Below are 18,468 nucleotides of genomic sequence, written 5' to 3' on the forward strand. Positions count from 1 at the left end.
TCCCGTGGATTGGGTCCAGAGCTCCTCCTGCTCTTTTATTTCCCTTAGTTAGCAATCACTTGGAAATGCTTCTGGTGAACGTTGTAGGTTACTGTGATTGATTTACGTGTCAGTGGTATCAGCTTTGGAATATTACTGGAATTATTATTATGGAGTTTGGTCTGAGCTGCTCAGGAAGAGGCTGATGTGTCCCTCGTGTAGCTGTCAGTCAGCAGCGTTGGTTTAAAACAAACTTGGAATATCTGCTAAAGAATCTGCCCCAGACCCTTTGCTGAGGGAGAACATTAAAATCAGGCAGTTGTGTTTTGCTGGAATAAAATAAAATGTCATTTTAGGCAGCAAGGAATAAATATTGAAAGTCTGTAAATGAAGAAGTTTAAAGCCAAGTCTTCCTGTTTCAGCAGTTAAAATTTGCAGATCCCTTTTCATTTTGTGTGAATGAATGATTTGTTTACGTATTTGATAAAAATATGAGTGCTGTTACTATAACCCAGTTAAAAAACTGCTTTGTTTGATTTGCTACCTCTGCTATGGTTTGTAAACCCTGAGCCATTAAAGGTGTGTTTTTCTTTACCTTTTGGGTTTTAAAACCCAGCAAACCAATGAGTTGGAAAATGGAGGCACGTTGATGAACTGGACATATTTTTTTAATCTTTTTCCTGCTTTGCTTATCTCTCCTGTAATAACTGGGAATTGATTTCACATTTTATACTCTCGCCCACTGAGTGAAGACCTGGAAGTTGCCTAATTCATAGCCCGAGTTTCAGATTTACAGCCATGGATCAGCCCAGTGTTTACAGGAGCAATTCTCCAGATATGACTGAATTTGGAGGATTTAAAGTCAGGCTGTCGAGTGCAATCTGATCCCTTTTGCCATTACTTATTGATGAGGTTTCCTAGGTTTTCCAGTTGTCAGCTTGCTGATGGAGCTCCAAGATTTAGGATGTTATGTGGGTATGGGAATCTCACTCTTTGTTTTCTGATTAGGAGCCTGACCTCTGGTACCTCATTTTAACATTAGAGCGGACTCTGGTGAATAATGGTCTGTGTTGAAAGTGCATCCAGCTGGAATTGCGTCTTGGGATGGGGGTAGGGGGGACTGGAATCTTTGGATGCCATCATGAAGCAATTAGACAAGCTACTTAATAATTTATAGCTTGCTGTCTTAAGGGTTGTAAGCGTTCTGACTGAAGAGGGTTTTGTTTAACCTTTTGGGGCTCTCCGTGAGGCCGAGATTGAGCTCAGAAATGATTTTCCTTTGAAGAATGGCAGAGAATCCAGAACCAGATGACTTTGTCATCTATTAATTAATGCTTTGTCTTGCTACCTGAATATAAGAGTTTGCTCAGCTCTCTTAGAGCTTCAGTGTGTTGTGAATAGAGAAAAACCTTCGGGAAGCAGAAAGCGAACAACAGGATTTTTTTGCAAATCTTGTTGTTCTTAAATTCCTTTTTTGTTGAATTTGCTTGTGACTTGGTGACTTTTTAGTGTTCTTTCACTTTAAATATTAACTATGATATTTAAAATAAATATAATATTTCCTAGGGAAAATGCAATGCTGGGGAAGGGAGGAAAGCAATGCCATATCTACTAGATCTCAGTAATCATGGTGTAATTTCAATATTCTTGGTGTTTATATGAGTGACTTAGGAATTATATACATATCTTCCATTGAATCTAGTAATTTAGCATTTACTGAAATAGTGATTTGTCCAGTCTTTGGTATATCAAAGGAGGAAAAGCCCACCTGGGTTTCAGATGTAGGAGAATGAGGGACTCCACTTGCCTGGAGATGTCCAAAGGCCAAGAACCAGAAATAAAATGCAAAACATTGTCTGTAGGAATTGACTCCACTGGCTCTTCTAGAAATGTTATAAAATTAAAAAGCTAGGAGAGATTTCTAATGATAGTCTGTCTAGCATTTGTCTGGAGAAGAAAATATTTGTTAAACATGTTGCTGATATTTTGGGATGTGACTGTTTCATCTCCTGTTAATGTGCAGCTGCTTCAGAAATATAAATATTAATATATACTTAAATATAATAGATATATACATACAGACACTGGGAGATATTTTGGATGACCAGATGCAATAGCTGGGGTTTTTTAGTTTATTCCCGTTGTTGTAAGGATATTATCCAGGGTTTGGACTTATATTTGCTTTATATTGCTTTGAATTCAAGTCTGAAGAGTGGCACAGTTTCCTGAATTACAGTGTGGATTCATTTTTCTCTACATTATTCTGTGTGTTCCCTTTTTGCCATCAAACTCATCTGTTTTTCCAAGGACTCTTCACTTTGGGGGAACTTCATTACACAGCATCTCTTGCAATATGAGTGTTAAATGTCATTGTTTTCTCCTAAAAACTTTCAGCCTTCCCACTTTATTTCTCCCTGCTCACCCTGTGAGTGTGCTTAACAGAACCCTTTGGATAATACTATTTCTATTTTAAGGACTGGAATCTGCAGTTTTCCCCTTCCCTCCAGCTCATCTGCTTCATTTTTAATAGGAATAATTTGTGGCTTTCTTGTGCAGGGCTATTCTGTTGGAATAACCTTGTAGTTGCTGATTCTTATCCATGGAAGTTGTGGATATTTTTTCCCCCTTGTGTTTTTTTAGATCAAGGATTAAAAATAATATCTACTGATGTCTGCAAAGTGGAAGTTGCTTCTTGATACAAAATAGGAATTCTCAGTACTCATCAGGGCTTGACTTTGGATACTTATGCTCAGTGTACTGCAGGGTGAATAGTGCAGCCTCGCGTAACTGCTGTGTAATCTGGGATTGAATTAAGGTGCTGATGTGCTGAGATCAGTGTGGTGGGGACTGATGTGGTCTCATTCCCTCCTGGGCTCACTTCATTTGCATTATGTTAACCTTTGCATGCCATTTTTTGCCTCAAACGTGAGTTGTTGTTGCTGCATTTGATTTTGGGAGGTTTTGGTCTCTGTCCTTCTGCCTGGCCTGATGTTACAGAGTGCTGACCATACCCAGGGCACTGGTACTCCCAGAAACCAGAGCAGGAAAATCTGCTGCAGTCTGCATTTATCTCATTTAATTTGCTGATGAGGAACTGCAATGGAGAGCTTCCATTTATCATTGTAGCAAAACCTTGTTCTAAACAAGCTGGACAGAACCACCCGAGGTGTTGTCTCTGAACACTTGTGTGTGAAATGCAAACCGCTTTCCAAGGACCTCATTTCAGCCCTGTTCTTGGTTCATTTTATGTTAAAATATATTTGTTGTCAGCATGGACTTGGAATTTCAGGCTTCTATGGTTTATTTTATTAATATATGAGTAAACTTTGGGATCAAGAGTTTGTCTTGTAGATATCAGTAGATACATAAATTAAAGATTGCCTTTGCTGTTTTAAGAATAGGAACCCAAAGGAATTTGGTCCAAATAATCTTACTTTGCTAGGATTTGAGCCTTTGCTTTTTAAAGGACAAGAACACAAGCAAATTGGTCCAGATAATATTAGTTTGCTAGGACTTCAGTCTTCCTTTTTTTCTTTCCCTCCCTTTTTTTGGGACCTGCCCTGGAAGCGGTTTGAGAATTTTCCAATTTTGAAACCAGAATAGGAGGACATTTCATATCTCTGGTGAGAAGTTAGCCCAGAATCCATTCAGAGAGCAGAAGTATTGCCAAGGCACCAATGTGAGGGGATGGCAGAGATGGCAGCGCTTCACGTCCCCGCTCGCCCTCCTTGAGTGCAGCCCTGCTGTGCCGCTCCGTGCCTTGGTCTGCAGCCCCACAGAGCTCCCCACAAACCCCACACGGGCCGGGGGGCTGTGGCAGAGGCGGGGGCAGGCAGACGGTGCCCGGTTGGGAGGAAATGTGCCATATGCTCCCCAGGGCCGAGCCGCCAGGCCGCGGCCTTGCCCATTGTGTCGGCGCCGCGCGGAGCAGATGGTTCCTTTCCCCGGCTCTGCCTTCCCTGCCTCGTGCCGTTTGTCCGATAACGCCAATTCCAGCAGTTGCACGTGGGAAATCATGTATAAACCCCTAAAAACCTTCCTCTGGGTGGACCTGTGCTTAGCAAACACTGAGCCTGAATTAATGCGTGTTTTATTCTCCCTAAGACAAGCTTTCCTTCTCTGTCTGTGCTTTCTATTGATGTGATGAGTTTTTGTTTTTCTGAACTGTTCCTGTTAAATTCTTTCTTAACTGAGCAGGAAGGAATTTCTTTTTCTTTCTTGTTTTTTTTTTTCATGTGAACAAAGTCAAACTGAGTTGGACTCTGATGTTCTTGGCAGCTCTTGTAGGGTTGGCTTGTCTTCTGACTTCAGAGAAAAATTGCTTTCTAATAGACTGTTTTTCCCCTTAGTGAGTGCTTTGGCACCTGTATCCTGAGCTGTGGAAGGGTTTCTTTTTTTCTACAGATGTTTGAACATGAACACAACCTTTAACATCTTTGCATTATTGCTGCCAGCTTTTCTGTCCTGTCGAAAATAGATATTTTTTTCTAGAAAATAATGTCCGTGATTTAAAGTACTACCATACTGTAAACCAGCAAATTTACTCTATAAAATGCTGTTAAAGACACTTCAACATGGCTAAAATGTTACTTAAAATTTTGTGTTGTTTGCATAACTCTGTTCTACAGCCTTAAATTTTGCTTTCAATCTCCGCTACTGTTTGATTTATCAAGGACAAAACAAAACCATGGCAAATCCCTGAAAATACAAGGCCATACTTTAAAGGTTCAGCTAAAGGAATGAAGATGTCACATCCTGTGTCCTGTAGGATATATGAGGTGTTAAGGAATGTGCTGTGCGCTAGGTAATTTTGTTGTTAAGTTATTACTTCAGGGTTAATGTGGAGTGTTGGAAAGGTGGGACATTTTCTATGGTTAATTAAAGAATTACAAAGACTGTGATCCCTGGGCATCACTGCTGCTTATGGGAAGCTGGATATGAGCTTTGGAGCCCCCTTGCCTGGGAATGTTGGCATCAGTGATCTCCTTTGCGCCCAGTTTAATTATTAATGGTGGTTCTGGTGTGCCACATTCACCTGGGATCTTCTCATGGCAGCCTTCCCATGGCTTCCCTGCTACTGTGGGCACTGTTCCCTTTTTCCTGTGGGGAAAAAACCCTCAGAGAGCTTTAGGATTTTCAAGGCTCAAAAATGGATTAGGACAGTGAGGGGCTGGAGTGTGTCCAGGGAAGGGAACAGAGCTGGGGAAGGGTCTGGAGCCCCAGGACAGGCTGAGGGAGCTGGGAAGGGGCTCAGATGGAGAAAAGGGGGATCAGGGGGGACCTTGTGGCTCTGCACAACTCCTGACAGGAGGGGACAGGATGAGAGGAAATGGCTTCAAATTTCTCCTGAAATTTTTTGAGGTTACCCCTTTCTTCTGTATTTCCCTGCAGGACACGATCCCATAGTTTTTAATGCTCTTCCGTGAATGGGTATTCTTCCTAAAAAACACTTAGCTGGAATTCCCTTCACCCACGAGCAAATAAAGTCTTTCCTCTTCCTTTTCCCCACTGAAATGATGAGTTCTCCAGTCCCTTTTCCTGCATCAAGTCTCAAACTTTACTAACCAGAAGAATAATGTGGCTTTGGTGTCTGCTGACTTAGAATGCTGAAAATGTTAGGTACAACTGTGTTCTTACTCTGCTCCTCCTCAGGCTGCCTGATCAATCCAGCTGGTTCATGTAGGAAGTCCAAACCTTTGTTTTCCATAACTGGAGGGTGGTGCCAGAATTCTTTGGCAGATGGAAGCGTGCACACTTGTCTCCCTGATTTCCAGGGAGCTCTTGGGTTGTTTGTGCAGCTGGAAGAGTTGTCCAGCCAAGGTGAATCATCTTCATGTGTTTTTCAGAAATTTAGGTCTCTGTCTTCTAGCCTTGACATTTGTAACTCTGCTTTTAGTGTGGATTTAGGGGTTCAGAACAAACCCAGAGTGTCAGGTGAGGGATCAAATTCCTTGGCTGTTGTAGAGTTTGTGCTGCATTTAATTATTTTTCTGCTCTGGGCATAACTAGGTGAGCAGTGGCAAACCTTTGCTCATGAAATAATGGAATGGGTTGAGTTGGAAGGGATCTTAAAGCTCACTGGCATCAAGAACAAGTTTTTGAAGAAAATGGAGTAGCTGAAATCTCTGATAGTGGCTTGAGGCATTGTGGGGCTGTGGTGGGACCAGTGACACTCGGAATGTGTGGCTGCAGCATCCCAGAATTTCTTTTCCATGCCACCATGCCCTGAAATACTTGATGAAAAGGAACTTTGCTAATTAGTCTCAAACTACATAAGTTTATGAATCTGTAGAAACCGGCTGCTGTGCACAATTTTTATCATCATCTTCTATTAGAGGGGTTGGTTTCAGCAGGGCTTGAAGTAGACCTTTAGGGGTTTGAACAGAATGGACAAGAAATAGGAATTTAAAAATTATTTAATTAGTAAGTAGTGAATTCTGAATAGTGGTGATGCTTTCTGAGCAAAATTTGTTCATGTAAACTTTTCCAGACAGACAAAATGTATCAAACTCCTTAAAAATATGGCATTGCATTTTCAGGTTGATTTCTACTTTTTACCTCATATTTTGATGTACACAATTAAATTTATGCCTAAACCTGACTTAATTGCAGGTTCCATATTCTTAAGATAGACCAAGCTCAGAAGCTAATTACCAAATTCAAAATTAGTTTTAAAACTTCAACATGATAAACTTCAGAGTTTGTAACGCTTCCACTGTTACAAACTGATCAATAAATATTATGTGAAGCACAGCCAATTTCAGAGTTATCTGCCAGATGTTTTAGGATGGGGAAAAAAAATCAGCTTTGTGCTCCATAGAGCAGTAGCTGTGTCAGTGTTTTGTAATCATGTGAACCTTTAATTAAGAAGTTCCCACAGAATAGGAAATGCTGACCTGCTGGAGGAACTTCCAGGGAATTTCACAGAGCAGCTTCAGTGGCAGCACTGTGGAGAATGAAACAAATTCAGAAAGGTTTATCTCAGAATAGTAAATATTTAAAAATTGAATCCTCCTAAATGACATTATAAAAAAAAAAAACACCCTACACGTGCTGTAGTTTATTAATTATGGTTTGTTGTTATGGTCAGTGCCAAATCCTACAGTGAGGATGAGAGAAACACAGTGTTGCAGCCATGACTTGTTGGTCTTAAATACATATTTTTTAGCTCTTTGAAACAATACAGAGAGGTCACTCAGCATTTCTGGTTCACTCTGATATTCTCTTTGTAGTTCTTCAGTGCTTCCCTGCTTTTTGAGCTAGTTCAGAAGTTTTGAACTGGTTCCATGAGGCAAGTGAACTGGTTAATATGGATTTTTAGTCCATAGTTCAGGCTTTGCTTAGGAGATCCCATCCTGATTCTTCTGTTTCATAGAGCAGTGGCTGCACAGTGTCCTCCAGCCAAAAAATCCTGTGGAAGGTGAGGTTTTTGCCATCCTTCATCAGCCACCCAAGATCTGAGTTACAGGAAATTTGGAAATTATTGCTGTGCACCTCACATGTTACAAAACTGGGAAGTATCTGGTTTTGGTCTCACTCAGCAAAACAGAACTCATGGAGGTAATTATGGGGAAGGTGAGAATTTGAGAAACTACCCTTTTTTTTTTAGTCCTAACTGGGGCTTTCCTTTTTTCCAAGGCTCCGCATCATGATCCTGTTGTCTGTCTTTCTGTCCAGCAACACAGAGCTTCAGTTTGGGTGGGAGGAAGGGAAAATCAGCATTCCAGGAGTCAGTTTGGTGCTTTGTGGAAGTGCTATTTCTTAGCACTCAAACAGAGAAGAAAACCCCCTGTACCTGGCAGCAGTGCTGGTTAAAACCCCCCAGAAGTCCCTTCAGACTCACATTAAAGGGATGCTCCTGGCTGGGATCCCTGAAAGCAGCAGGGAATGGTGGTGAGGAGGTGACAGACGTGTCCCCGTGCCCTGCTTCGGCTGAGGTGTGAGACAGAGGAGGGATGTGGCACTGGTGTCCCCGAGGTGGTTCCTCTTTGGGTGAATGGCAGAAGCGCTGCTGTGCTGTCTCTGTGGCATTTTGGTGGTGTTTTCTATTTGTGTCCCGAGAAACTTTTAATTAATGTTGGCAGTCTAACCTGTACATGGAGGAACAGGTTGTTTGCCATGACTTCACTCTCTTCAGTGTTTTAATTTCAGGGAGGGATCTTAAAAATCACCTCATCCCACCCCCCTGCCGTGGGCAGGGACACCTCCCACTATCCCAGGCTGTCCAGCCTGGCCTTGGACTCTTCCAGGGATGCAGGGGCAGCCACAGCTGCTCTGGGCACCTGTGCCAGGGCCTGCTCACCCTCACAGCCAGGCATTCCTTCCCAAAATCCCATCTGTCCCTGCTCTATGTCACTGGGAATCCATTCCCTGTGTCCTCTCATTGCCCTGACCCATGTGCACAGCCTTGCACTTGGCCTTGTGGAGCCTCATGAATTTTCCTATTTTTAAGCTTTAGATCACTCTAAAGAGCAAGGTCCGAAGTTGTTAAAAGTGTACCTAAAAGTTAAAAATTCACTCAGCCAAAAATGACATGGTCTAGTGCAGTATGGTGGAAAAGAAATCTGGTTTATAAGGAGCAGTGTAAAGCAGCGGTTCCCCATGTGAAATGTGATCCAGGACTTTGGTTTATCTGTTGGGGGTGGGATTTGCTCAGGAAGCACAGACTTCTGAACCAAAAGGCAAACAAACTTCTTCTCCAGAGCTGCTGATGTGCCTTTGGCTCCAGGGAGAAGTGATGTGGTGGAAACCTCCAGATATCTTGTAATACAACCTGGGGCTCTGCCCCTTCCTGAGGTTTTCTAACAGTTTCATAGGGACTTAAAGAAAGCCAACTATGAAAAAGAACTCTGAGTTTATGTAGAGCAATATAGAGCTTCACAATCTAGGAGAAGTTATTTCAAGTATAAGAAGGAATAATTTTAGATGGTTTAAACAGGAGCTCCTTGTATTTTGAAGAATAAAATCAATCTTCAGCAGTTTTCCAACTTTCACGCTTTAAGATGGGGAAATTTTGCTCAGATTTCCTCACTGGGTGCCTGGAAAGCTGGGGGATTTTTATTTACTTGGATTATTGTACTTTCTTGGGGGTTGTAGAGCTAAAAATTTTGAGAAGAGAGTTCCTAAACTTCAGGCTGCCTGAAATACTCTCACTGGATAAATACTGGATGGTGCAATCAGTCAACATAGTAATTTTTAAAGGAGCCATTTAGCAAAAGGCCTTCAAAATAACCTGGAGTGTTTCCAAATAGCAACACATCCTTAATGTAGCAGTTTAAAATATGTAATTTAGAAAGTGAAAATAATTTCTTTACATGAATACTGAGCTTGGTTGGTATAACTGGATTTATTCTGGTTTATAACTCACTGAGAATTGGAAGTATCTGTGATTAAGTTATGGCCACGATGCCACATCATGGAGGTTACAATTAATTTTTCCTGATGCCTAAAATCCTAAAATTTGGAAGCCAAAGACAGGAGAATTCAGGGAAAAAGCAGTTGGAAGCTTAGTGAAATATGGTTCTATTACTTAAAATCTGTCAGGGTATTCATAATAAGAGAGACTCTTAATAAGGCAGAGAAAGAAACTTCCAGCACTGGTTTTGTGCCAAGTAATACAGAATATGAATCCCTAGGTTAGCTATGGATCCTGGCCTGATGAAAGGTCAGGAAAATAATAGGTGAGAGGATATTTTGATGAATAAATCTGAATTGGCTTTAGGTCTAGTCAGCTTGGCTGCAGTGGATTTATCCTCTGATCATTTCCTGTCTCAGCCCTGTGAGTGTTGTCTTTGAAAACTGTGAAACCTTTGGAAAAAAGGGACAAACTTAGGGCCATCTTTTTTTAAAAAGAAGGGCTGGGAGAGGAAAAGTTAAATTATATTTCATTTAGGTTGTTTTGGAGAGAATTAAGATGCTGCAAATAAAGCAGCAGTTTTAACAGATGAACAAAGTGAATGAGAAGAGCTTTGACGTTTCCTTTGCTAAACCTGATTGCAGGAGTGCCTGAGGTGATATTTAACTGCTGTACATGAATTTTTTAGCTTCCCACTTTGTTTTTCTTTGTTTTCTTGTCATGCTTCAAATATCTGAAAATAAAAAGAGAAATGAAGCAGCTTGGAACGAAATTGTGAATGAATAAATGAACGAATGAAACTCCATATTTTCTTGGAGTCATCTGATAGTGGGAAGGAACATCCCATCTTGAGGAAGGAGAAGCAGCATGGTTAGGGGTTCACCTTTGATAACCAGCTTTTCCTGACATTTCCAGGGAATTTTGCAATTGATGCTGCAGGCACAGGGGAACCTCTTTTATCTCTCATTTAACCATGTTAAAGGCAGTGCAGATCAGCAGTCAGGGCAGCTTTTGGGAAGCCTAGGATGCACTGGAGAAGTCCATGTGCTGCCTGTTTCAGGGATTGTTTTCATTTTCATTTGGCCATGAGGCTGCTGCCTAAAACCCTCTGAGTTGTGTCTGACAGAGCTTGTGATGCCAGTGGAGCCACATCACATCCTGCCTGGAATCCTGCCTCAGTCCCTTCATTCTCATTAAAATATTTAATCCAGCTCTGGTAAATAAAATGTCACTTGAAATAATCACTATCCCAGGCTTCAGTACTGACACTGAATGGTTCTGCTGGATTCAAGAACCAGAGTTCTCACCTCACAGGCTGCATTGCATTTTCTGCTCCCTTCTCCCTGTCCAGATGTTTCCAGGAGATTGGCAAGGGTGTAAAATCTCTTCCAAGTTACTCTGGAAGCTTGTGAGGCAAACATCTGTGTGATGGATAAAGCTCCCTCCTGAGTTTTTGGCTCCAGGTGGCTGTGTTTGAGTGAGTCAGGCTCACTGGAGTTGGGTCAAATCTCACTGGTTTGAGAAAAAAAGCTGAGGGCATTTGGGAAGTGCCTGAAATTTCGTGGTTTGGATGCACCTAATTTCTTCATTTGTGTAGTAGGAGCATTCTGCAAAATGTAGACATTCTGCATTTTGGTTGTGTGGGGTTTTTTTGCCCTTTATTTTTTCTGAGGAGTCTCTATGTGTGACAATTCCCCTTCATCCTCATCCAGTCCTCACAGATTGCTCCATTCATTTCACAGAATATTCTGAGCTGGAAGGCCCCCACAAGGATCATCAGTGAATGGCCCATACAGTCTTTGTTCTCTAAAAATATGGGTTTGAAAATATCTGATATCAGTCAAAAGGCTGTTTTTACAGTGGCAGGAGAGTCTTGGTGTAGCTGTCAAATTTATTTTGGAAGAACCAGCAGCACTGAAATAAAACAGAGTTTTCAACAGTGCCTGCACTCACAATAATGACAAAGTGCAACATTCCCAACACTTTTTTCCCATTTAAAAGTAAAATAAAGCAAAGCTCTTTAGCACATCAGCAATGGATGAGTCTGATAATAGGAATTAATACATAATAAAACTGTGACTTTTTCTAGGTGCTGATAGAGAGTGTTAATTTGCAGCTGTTGATTAGTAAAAGTGGCTTCCACACTTCCCATCAAGTCAGTTTAATTGGGAGTAACCTTGCTTTTCCCAGAGAGGAAGCAAATTAAAGAGAGATACTGAAGCCTCTCTGTTGTGGAGTGTTTGCCTGCCAGAAGAGGACTTACCAAACAAAATAATGAAAAAAAATAATCATGTCAGAAAGCTGCTGTGGTAAAGAGAAGGGATCAAAATGATGCAAGATACCGAAACCACCTAAATGAAAAGCAGCCCTGAGTTTGCCTGTCTGATAGTCCCAAAATTCAGTGTTACATCAGCTGTGTCTGTCATGCTTTCTGCTATCAATTATAGGGTTTCTGGGCACCTGCTGTCATCAGCACCTCTCAGTTATTATTACAGATAAAAACCTTACAACTGCTTTGGAAAGTATTGTTAATGTGACTTTTAAAAAGTCTTCTAACCATGATCTTTTAAATTGGGTTATCTCCCTCTTTCCTTTTCTAGTGGTGATCCCTTTTGTAAGTATTATAGCAAATATTTTAAGGTTTTTTCCTCCCCAATACCTGCCACAACTGGCTTTATTAGAAAATATTAAGAAATAGACTTGAGGTGAGGTCTGGTGATAGAAAACATCAAATAGGAGCTGCAGGCCTGGGAAATACCAATCTGAGTGTGTGTGAAATTGTGCTGATTTTTTCCTGGATGCCAGAGCTCCAGGAGTGTCTGGACAACGCTCCCAGGGTGGGATTGTTGGACTGTGCAGGGCCAGGAGTTGATTTTGTGACCCTGTGGGTCCCTTCCAGCTCAGGATATTCCATGATTCTTTTATCCTCCCCGTTCTCTTCACTTTTTTGAGTGGTTCTGTTGCTGAGCTTGTTCAGTTTGGAAAAAAATGGTTAATCCCAGTGGGTTTATGGTTTATTTGCTGACATCAGTGATAGGATTTCTCTGGGCAAAAATAGCTTTATTTATCCCTCTGGTGACTTTTTTTGCATCTTAATTTTGGCAGAGCTTGTCCTCAGCTGCCAGTGAGCTTTTTTCCCTGTTGGAGAATGTGTGTTCAGCATCTTGAGGCAGACCTTGTAGTGGAGTCTGAAGAATAAAGGGTGGAAACATGGAATTAGGACCAGGTGGAGGCATCTCATAAAGCTCCAAATCCCATCAGGAATCACTCTGCCAGGGTTAAAGGAAGTGCTGTTTTTCCTTTTATCTGGGATTTTTTTAACAGCTACCTGATGGAATTCACGTTTTTTAAAAACATATGAGGGAGCATGACTTTGCTAATTTTTCTGTGTGAACACATTGATCAAATCATAGCTTGGTGATAAATTTCAACCACTGTGTGGGCTGTGAGACATGAATAAAATCTTGTGCTGTTTGAGCTACTCCTGATATTTTTTTCTAGGGGTAATTCAAAGATTGTTGCATGTTAAATATGGTATGGAAAGTGTAAATAAATGGCACTGGGCAAAGATGTCTCACCCCAGGCTCTTCCTCAGGACTGCTTTTCCAAAATCCTCCTGGGGCATTGATTCTTAGCTGGAAAAGGAATTTTCACCCAGATCTCTACTTCATTCTTGTGTAGACTAACATGCAAAAGCTGGAGGTGTTTTTGTGGTGATGGTTTGGGTTGCAAAGGATCTTCAAGGTCTTTGAGTCCAGCTGATGTCCCACCACCAACCCCTGTTCCCAAAATGGGATGTGTACTGATACATTGAGAAAAATGGGGATATATATGGATATATTGAGGAAAATGGGGCATGTATTGATATATTGAGGAAATTTGGATGTATAGTGATATATCGAGGAAATTAGATATATATTAAAGAAAATGGGATATATATTGGTATACTGAGGAAAATGGCATATATATGGATATATTGAGGAAAATGGAGTATATATTGATAGATTGAGGAAGATGGGATATATATTGAGGAAAATGGGATATAAATTAATATATTGAGGAAAATGGGATGTATATTGATATATTGAGGAGGCTGGGATGTATATTGATATATTGAGGAAATTGTATATATATTAAAGAAAATGGGATGCATATTGATATGCTGAGGAAAATTGAATATTTATGGATATATTGAGGAAAATGGGGTATATATTGATATATTGAGGGAAACGGGATATATATTGATAGATTGAGGAAGATGGGATATATATTGAGGAAAATGGAATATATATTGGGGAAAATGGGATATATATGGATATATTGAGGAAGATGGGATATATATTGATATATGCAGGAAAAAGGGACCTATGTTGATATATTGAGGAAAATGGAATAGAAATTAATATATTGAGGAAAATAGGATATATGTTGATCGATTGAGGAAAATGGGATCTATAGTGATAGATTGAGAAAAATGGGATGTATATTGATATATTGAGAAAATTGGAATATATACTGATATATTGAGGAAAATTAGATATATATTTGATATATTGAGGAAATTGGCATATACATTGAGGAAAATGGGATATCTGTGGATATATTGAGGAAAATGGGATCTGCAGCCAGAGGAGGGGTCGGTATGGAGCAGCTCCCCTTCCCTGTGTGGTTATAAATGAAACCCTGCCGCTTTCTGACCTTGAGTATGAAAATGTTGTTATTGATTTCCTGAGGCCGTGCAAAATGAAACTGAGGGACTGAAGGGTGCAATTAACATGAATAATTAAAGATGAGCTGCGTTTGTCAGTCTCCTGTGTGGTGTAATGCTCTGGGTAATGGGCTCCTCCTGGGAGCAGCAGAGCTCCTGCAGCCTTGGATGGTCCAGGCTGGCCGTGTCAGGGTGGGCTCATAAGCGATGATCCAGATGTTTCCTGGGTGCTGGGAGCCCCCTGTCCTGATCCACACGAATACACGTTGGGGTTCTCACAGCTGGCACAAGCTCAGCCCTTTCCCTTCCAGCATTCCCAGCTCTGAGTGCGGGAATTTGTACATTTGCTGAGCTGGAGATTGTTTGCTTCTTCGGGTTTTCATTAAGAGCAGAAATTATATTTTAATTGCCTTTTTTTTTTTAAACTATTTTTTTCCACTTCTTTTAACAGAGCATTCAGAAGCTGGCTAGCCAATACTTAAAGAAGGACTGGCTTGGAATAAGAGCTGAGGAACGAAGTGATTATAGGTAATTTACCAGTTGGATATCTCAAAATTGCTGTATTTATCATTTCAATTTGTGTCATTATTTTACTTAACAATGAATCACTGCTTTTCTGTAGCTAATTTTTCTTTTTCCTTTGTAGTAGAGCATTGCCAGTTAAAAGAGAAGCTTTGTTTTCCTGAGATTAGTCTTAAATAGATGTTTATGACTTGAATATTTAGGAAGATGGGAGAAACAAAACAGCTTGACAGAACCACAACTGTAATTTGCATCTATTTGGGTATTAATGCCTGTATCTGAATATAGATTTTAGTAGATAACTTCAAGGCTAGAGGGATAAGTGTGTGGATTGTTTCACAGGAAAAGAGAGGAAGAGATCTCATTTTATGAGGCTGTTCTCTGTGAAGATGAAATCTGACAGCAGGGAGGAGGCAAAGCAGGAGACAGTTGTTTACAAAACTTTATTTCATTAACATGAAAGGTGGATAAAACATGAAACCAGAAATAACTCAGTTGCTGAAAGCCTTTGAACAGCACCTCTTAAATATTTGTAATAAGCTTTCAGATGTTTTGTTTTAATGTCTTCTTTGTATTTCCACAAGTTTTATTTCAAGCAGGAAGAAATTGACAGATTTGTGTTTGGGGCTTTCAGCACCCTCTCGTTGGTTGTGTGTTTAGAAAGAAATGAACTGAATTATCAGTCTCAAGTGTACATAAAACACTCCCATAACATCCATGAGATCCCACAGTGCCAGAGATCTTCTCCAAACCCCTCAAGTGCTGAACCCAAAAGGTTTGGTAACAGATTGAATCACAAGAGAGGAGCAGGCAGGACAATATTTATTTTTGGTGCAACTTCCATTAAAGGTTTTGTTAAAAGTGGAGATGTTTGCTAAAGGATTGTGCTTTAGATTTAGTTTTAAAAGCAGTTCTTGCAAAAATGTGTGCTGCTGTCAGAGTCCAGGAGCTGGATTCTGATCCTCGTGGAGGATCCTTCCAGTTCAGGAGATTCTATAAATCCAAATTTTCAGTGGAACACCTGACCTCCCTTTCTTCCTTCCCACACCCTCTCTGTGTTTCTTTATTTTAGGAGCATGTACTCAGTTTGGAAATCGCTCTTAGAAGGCACCATGCAGGTGGCCCAGTCCCGACTCAACATCTGTGAGAACTACAAAAACTTAATTTCTGAACCAGCCAGGAGTGTCCGGTGCTTTAAGGAGCAGCAGCTGAAGAAGGTATTTGTGCTTGAAGAAATCCTCTAAACCACTGTCATTTTTGTTGAGGAAAAAAAAAATATTTTAGGAATCTTTTATTGTGGCACTACTAAAATATGTAAGCACTCTTCATCTTATAGGTCTAAGATTCATCTTATAGTACTCTTCATCTTATGCAGCTTGTTGGAGAGAGATCAAAATTCTGAGCTGTATCTCAAATTATAGCTGCTTGGAACTGAGTGTGCTAAAAATATTATATCAATTGGTTAAATATATCTCAGCAAATCTCGCACTGTGCTGTAGAAGTTGCATTGCATTGAGTTTGCAGTGACAATTGCAAGTGGTTTTTGTTAGAAAAAGTTGTGATTTTGAGATAAGACTCATCTGAAACAAGGAGGAATGGCTTGAGCAGTCTCCAGGGTGGAGAGTGGGGGCTGTCCAGCCACCTCCTGTAACACTATCACAACTAAGTGCTCCAAAAGCTGCTTTAATTATCTCTTTAATTATCTGTAATTGTCCCTGCAGAGAAAATAGTGTAGTTGCAGTGAGCTGGATATTAATTTAATTGCTTGTTGCATTTGAAGTAATTTATGAGGGTGGGCAGGCCCTGGCACAGGGTGCCCAGAGCAGCTGTGGCTGTTCCATCCCTGAAGTGTCCCAGGCCAGGCTGGATGGGGCTTGGGGCAGCCTGGGACAGTGGAATATTTCCTATTAATTAAAAAAGAAAAAACCCAAACAACAGACATTTTACCTGTCCTTGTTACAAAGTGACAACAATGACCCAGACATGCCTGGTTCTGTGTTCTAGAGGAGTTTTTTGTAAAATACTTGGTTACAAATTTAAATAGATGTTCCTGTAATGTGAGCTCTCAGTTTGTGAACAAATTATTCTACTCCTAGAAACATGTGCAATATCTGTTTTGTGAGAGAAAAATTAACTTTATTGATGCTGTTTTATTGTCCTGTGAAATTTTATTTTCGTGTGACGCTTTCCAAACAACGCTGTGGCAATTTTATGGCATTCTTATTGGTAAATAATTGTACTTTATTCTTCTGCAAGTGGTGATAATTCAGTGTTCATGAGTCAGCAGCAGAAGTGGGATCTTTGCATTCTTAAAAGTCATAGAAGTTCCTTTATTCCTGCACTTCTGAATCAGCAGAACAAATTATTACAATTATCGGGGCAGTATTCTGGTTCAGAGTACTCTAACAGTGATATGCTTTTCCTACAACATGGAATTATCATCCACTTGGCAGAATTAATTTTCCTACACAACCAGTTTATTGTTTTACACAGTGCAGCCTCTCACCCTTCCCTTTGAATTCACAAGCAGATAAATAATGGACAGAGCAATAATTGTTCTGACCTCCATTCAGACAAAAGCTTATCAAAATTAAAATTCAGTCAGCAAAATACTTGTAAGGTTACATGGGAATACCCATCTAAAGTGGCATCCAATCTAATGATAATTTTTTATCCTACAGGGATGCAAACCAAGATTATTTAACTCTTCTCAAATGATCTTTTTAACAACCGGGGTTATTTGATATTTTAATTTTTTGATGCTGGCAGGAGATTTTAGGGATCAAAATCCCCACTGATGTTGCAAAACCCTGGTTATTTTCACAGGCTTTTATTTGTCAGCTATGCATTACATACAGATTGTTTTACCTTTCATTTTTCACTGATGCAGAGAGAGGTCTCCAAAAATCCAAATTGTGTCTTCCACCACTCCCCAAACCAGCCTCTAGGAAAGGCACCCTCTGGAGCCATGGCGTTATTGGTCTGCACACATCAAACAGTGCCTTTAGTGGGAATTTTCTGTGCTCTGCAGCAGTTTGGCAGCTTCAGGGAGAGCAGGATTGTGTGGTGAGAAGAGCAGCACACTCCTGTTGGCTGCCTGTTGGTTTTTTCCAGGTGCCTGGGTGTTATTTTTGAGGACTGGAACAGGGGGAAGTCAGTGCTAGGTTGTTGGATCCCAGCACCCTGTCAGTCCTGCAGTGCTCCCAAAGGAGGTTACATTAATTATGCATTAATAATTAGTGTAATGAAGGAGCTGGGGTGTTCTACAGGGGTGTTCAGCACCTGGAATGAGGGCAGCCAGGGGGATGATGATGATATGAAAAGACCTTGGACTTTGAGTGGTGTTTGAAGGACTCAGAGGTTTGAACTCACCCCTGGGTACTGCTGGAGCCTTCACTGACCACATCCAGCCCGTGGTGTCTGTAATTAAATAAAATCCACTGGACTATCAATCTCCTGCATGCTTAATCCACTTTGGGTAAAGGAAAATCTTTAGTAATCTCTTCCAAAGAGAGTTTTAATTCTACACACTGATGATTCACATTGGTTTTCCTACCTAGATCCTGCTTAGCACACATCCTTTCCCACTTTGTTGGGGTTTTTCTTAAGCTGGCAGGGTGTCTGAAGAATTGCTGAATGTAATAATTTTTCTTCCTGTTGTGTTGTATGTGGCAGCTTTTGCCTCATGTTTTAAATTTTAAAGAAGGAAAGATTAATCATTTTTTTGGTATCACTTCCAGTAGATTGCCTTTGGATTTTTCCCAGTTGTATTCTGATGGCTTCAACTAATTACTGCATCCAAAGCTTTCAGAACTTTTCTGTTTAATTTGTGGGTTATCCTAACACTTTAAACAGCAGCAGAAAGAAAGGAAGAGAGAAGATTTTGTGTTCTGATCAGTTTTAA

At 40.5% G+C, this 18,468-nt stretch overlaps 1 protein-coding gene across 2 annotated transcripts in view; it reads left to right on the top strand.

Annotated features, from left to right (window-relative positions):
* FCHSD2 (FCH and double SH3 domains 2) overlaps positions 1 to 18,468 on the top strand; it is a 120,318-nt gene that overhangs the window by 45,549 nt on the left and 56,301 nt on the right. For both annotated transcript variants that reach the window (XM_054270263.1, XM_054270264.1), the window contains exons 4-5: positions 14,494 to 14,570; positions 15,637 to 15,781. In XM_054270263.1, the coding sequence (XP_054126238.1) occupies positions 14,494 to 14,570; positions 15,637 to 15,781 (222 nt within the window). The remainder of the gene's footprint in view (positions 1 to 14,493; positions 14,571 to 15,636; positions 15,782 to 18,468) is intronic.

This window comes from Melozone crissalis, unplaced genomic scaffold (genome assembly GCF_028551555.1).
Source record: "Melozone crissalis strain CALT ecotype California unplaced genomic scaffold, PUWL_Pcris_2 ptg000009l_1, whole genome shotgun sequence".
Lineage (NCBI taxonomy): Eukaryota > Metazoa > Chordata > Aves > Passeriformes > Passerellidae > Melozone > Melozone crissalis.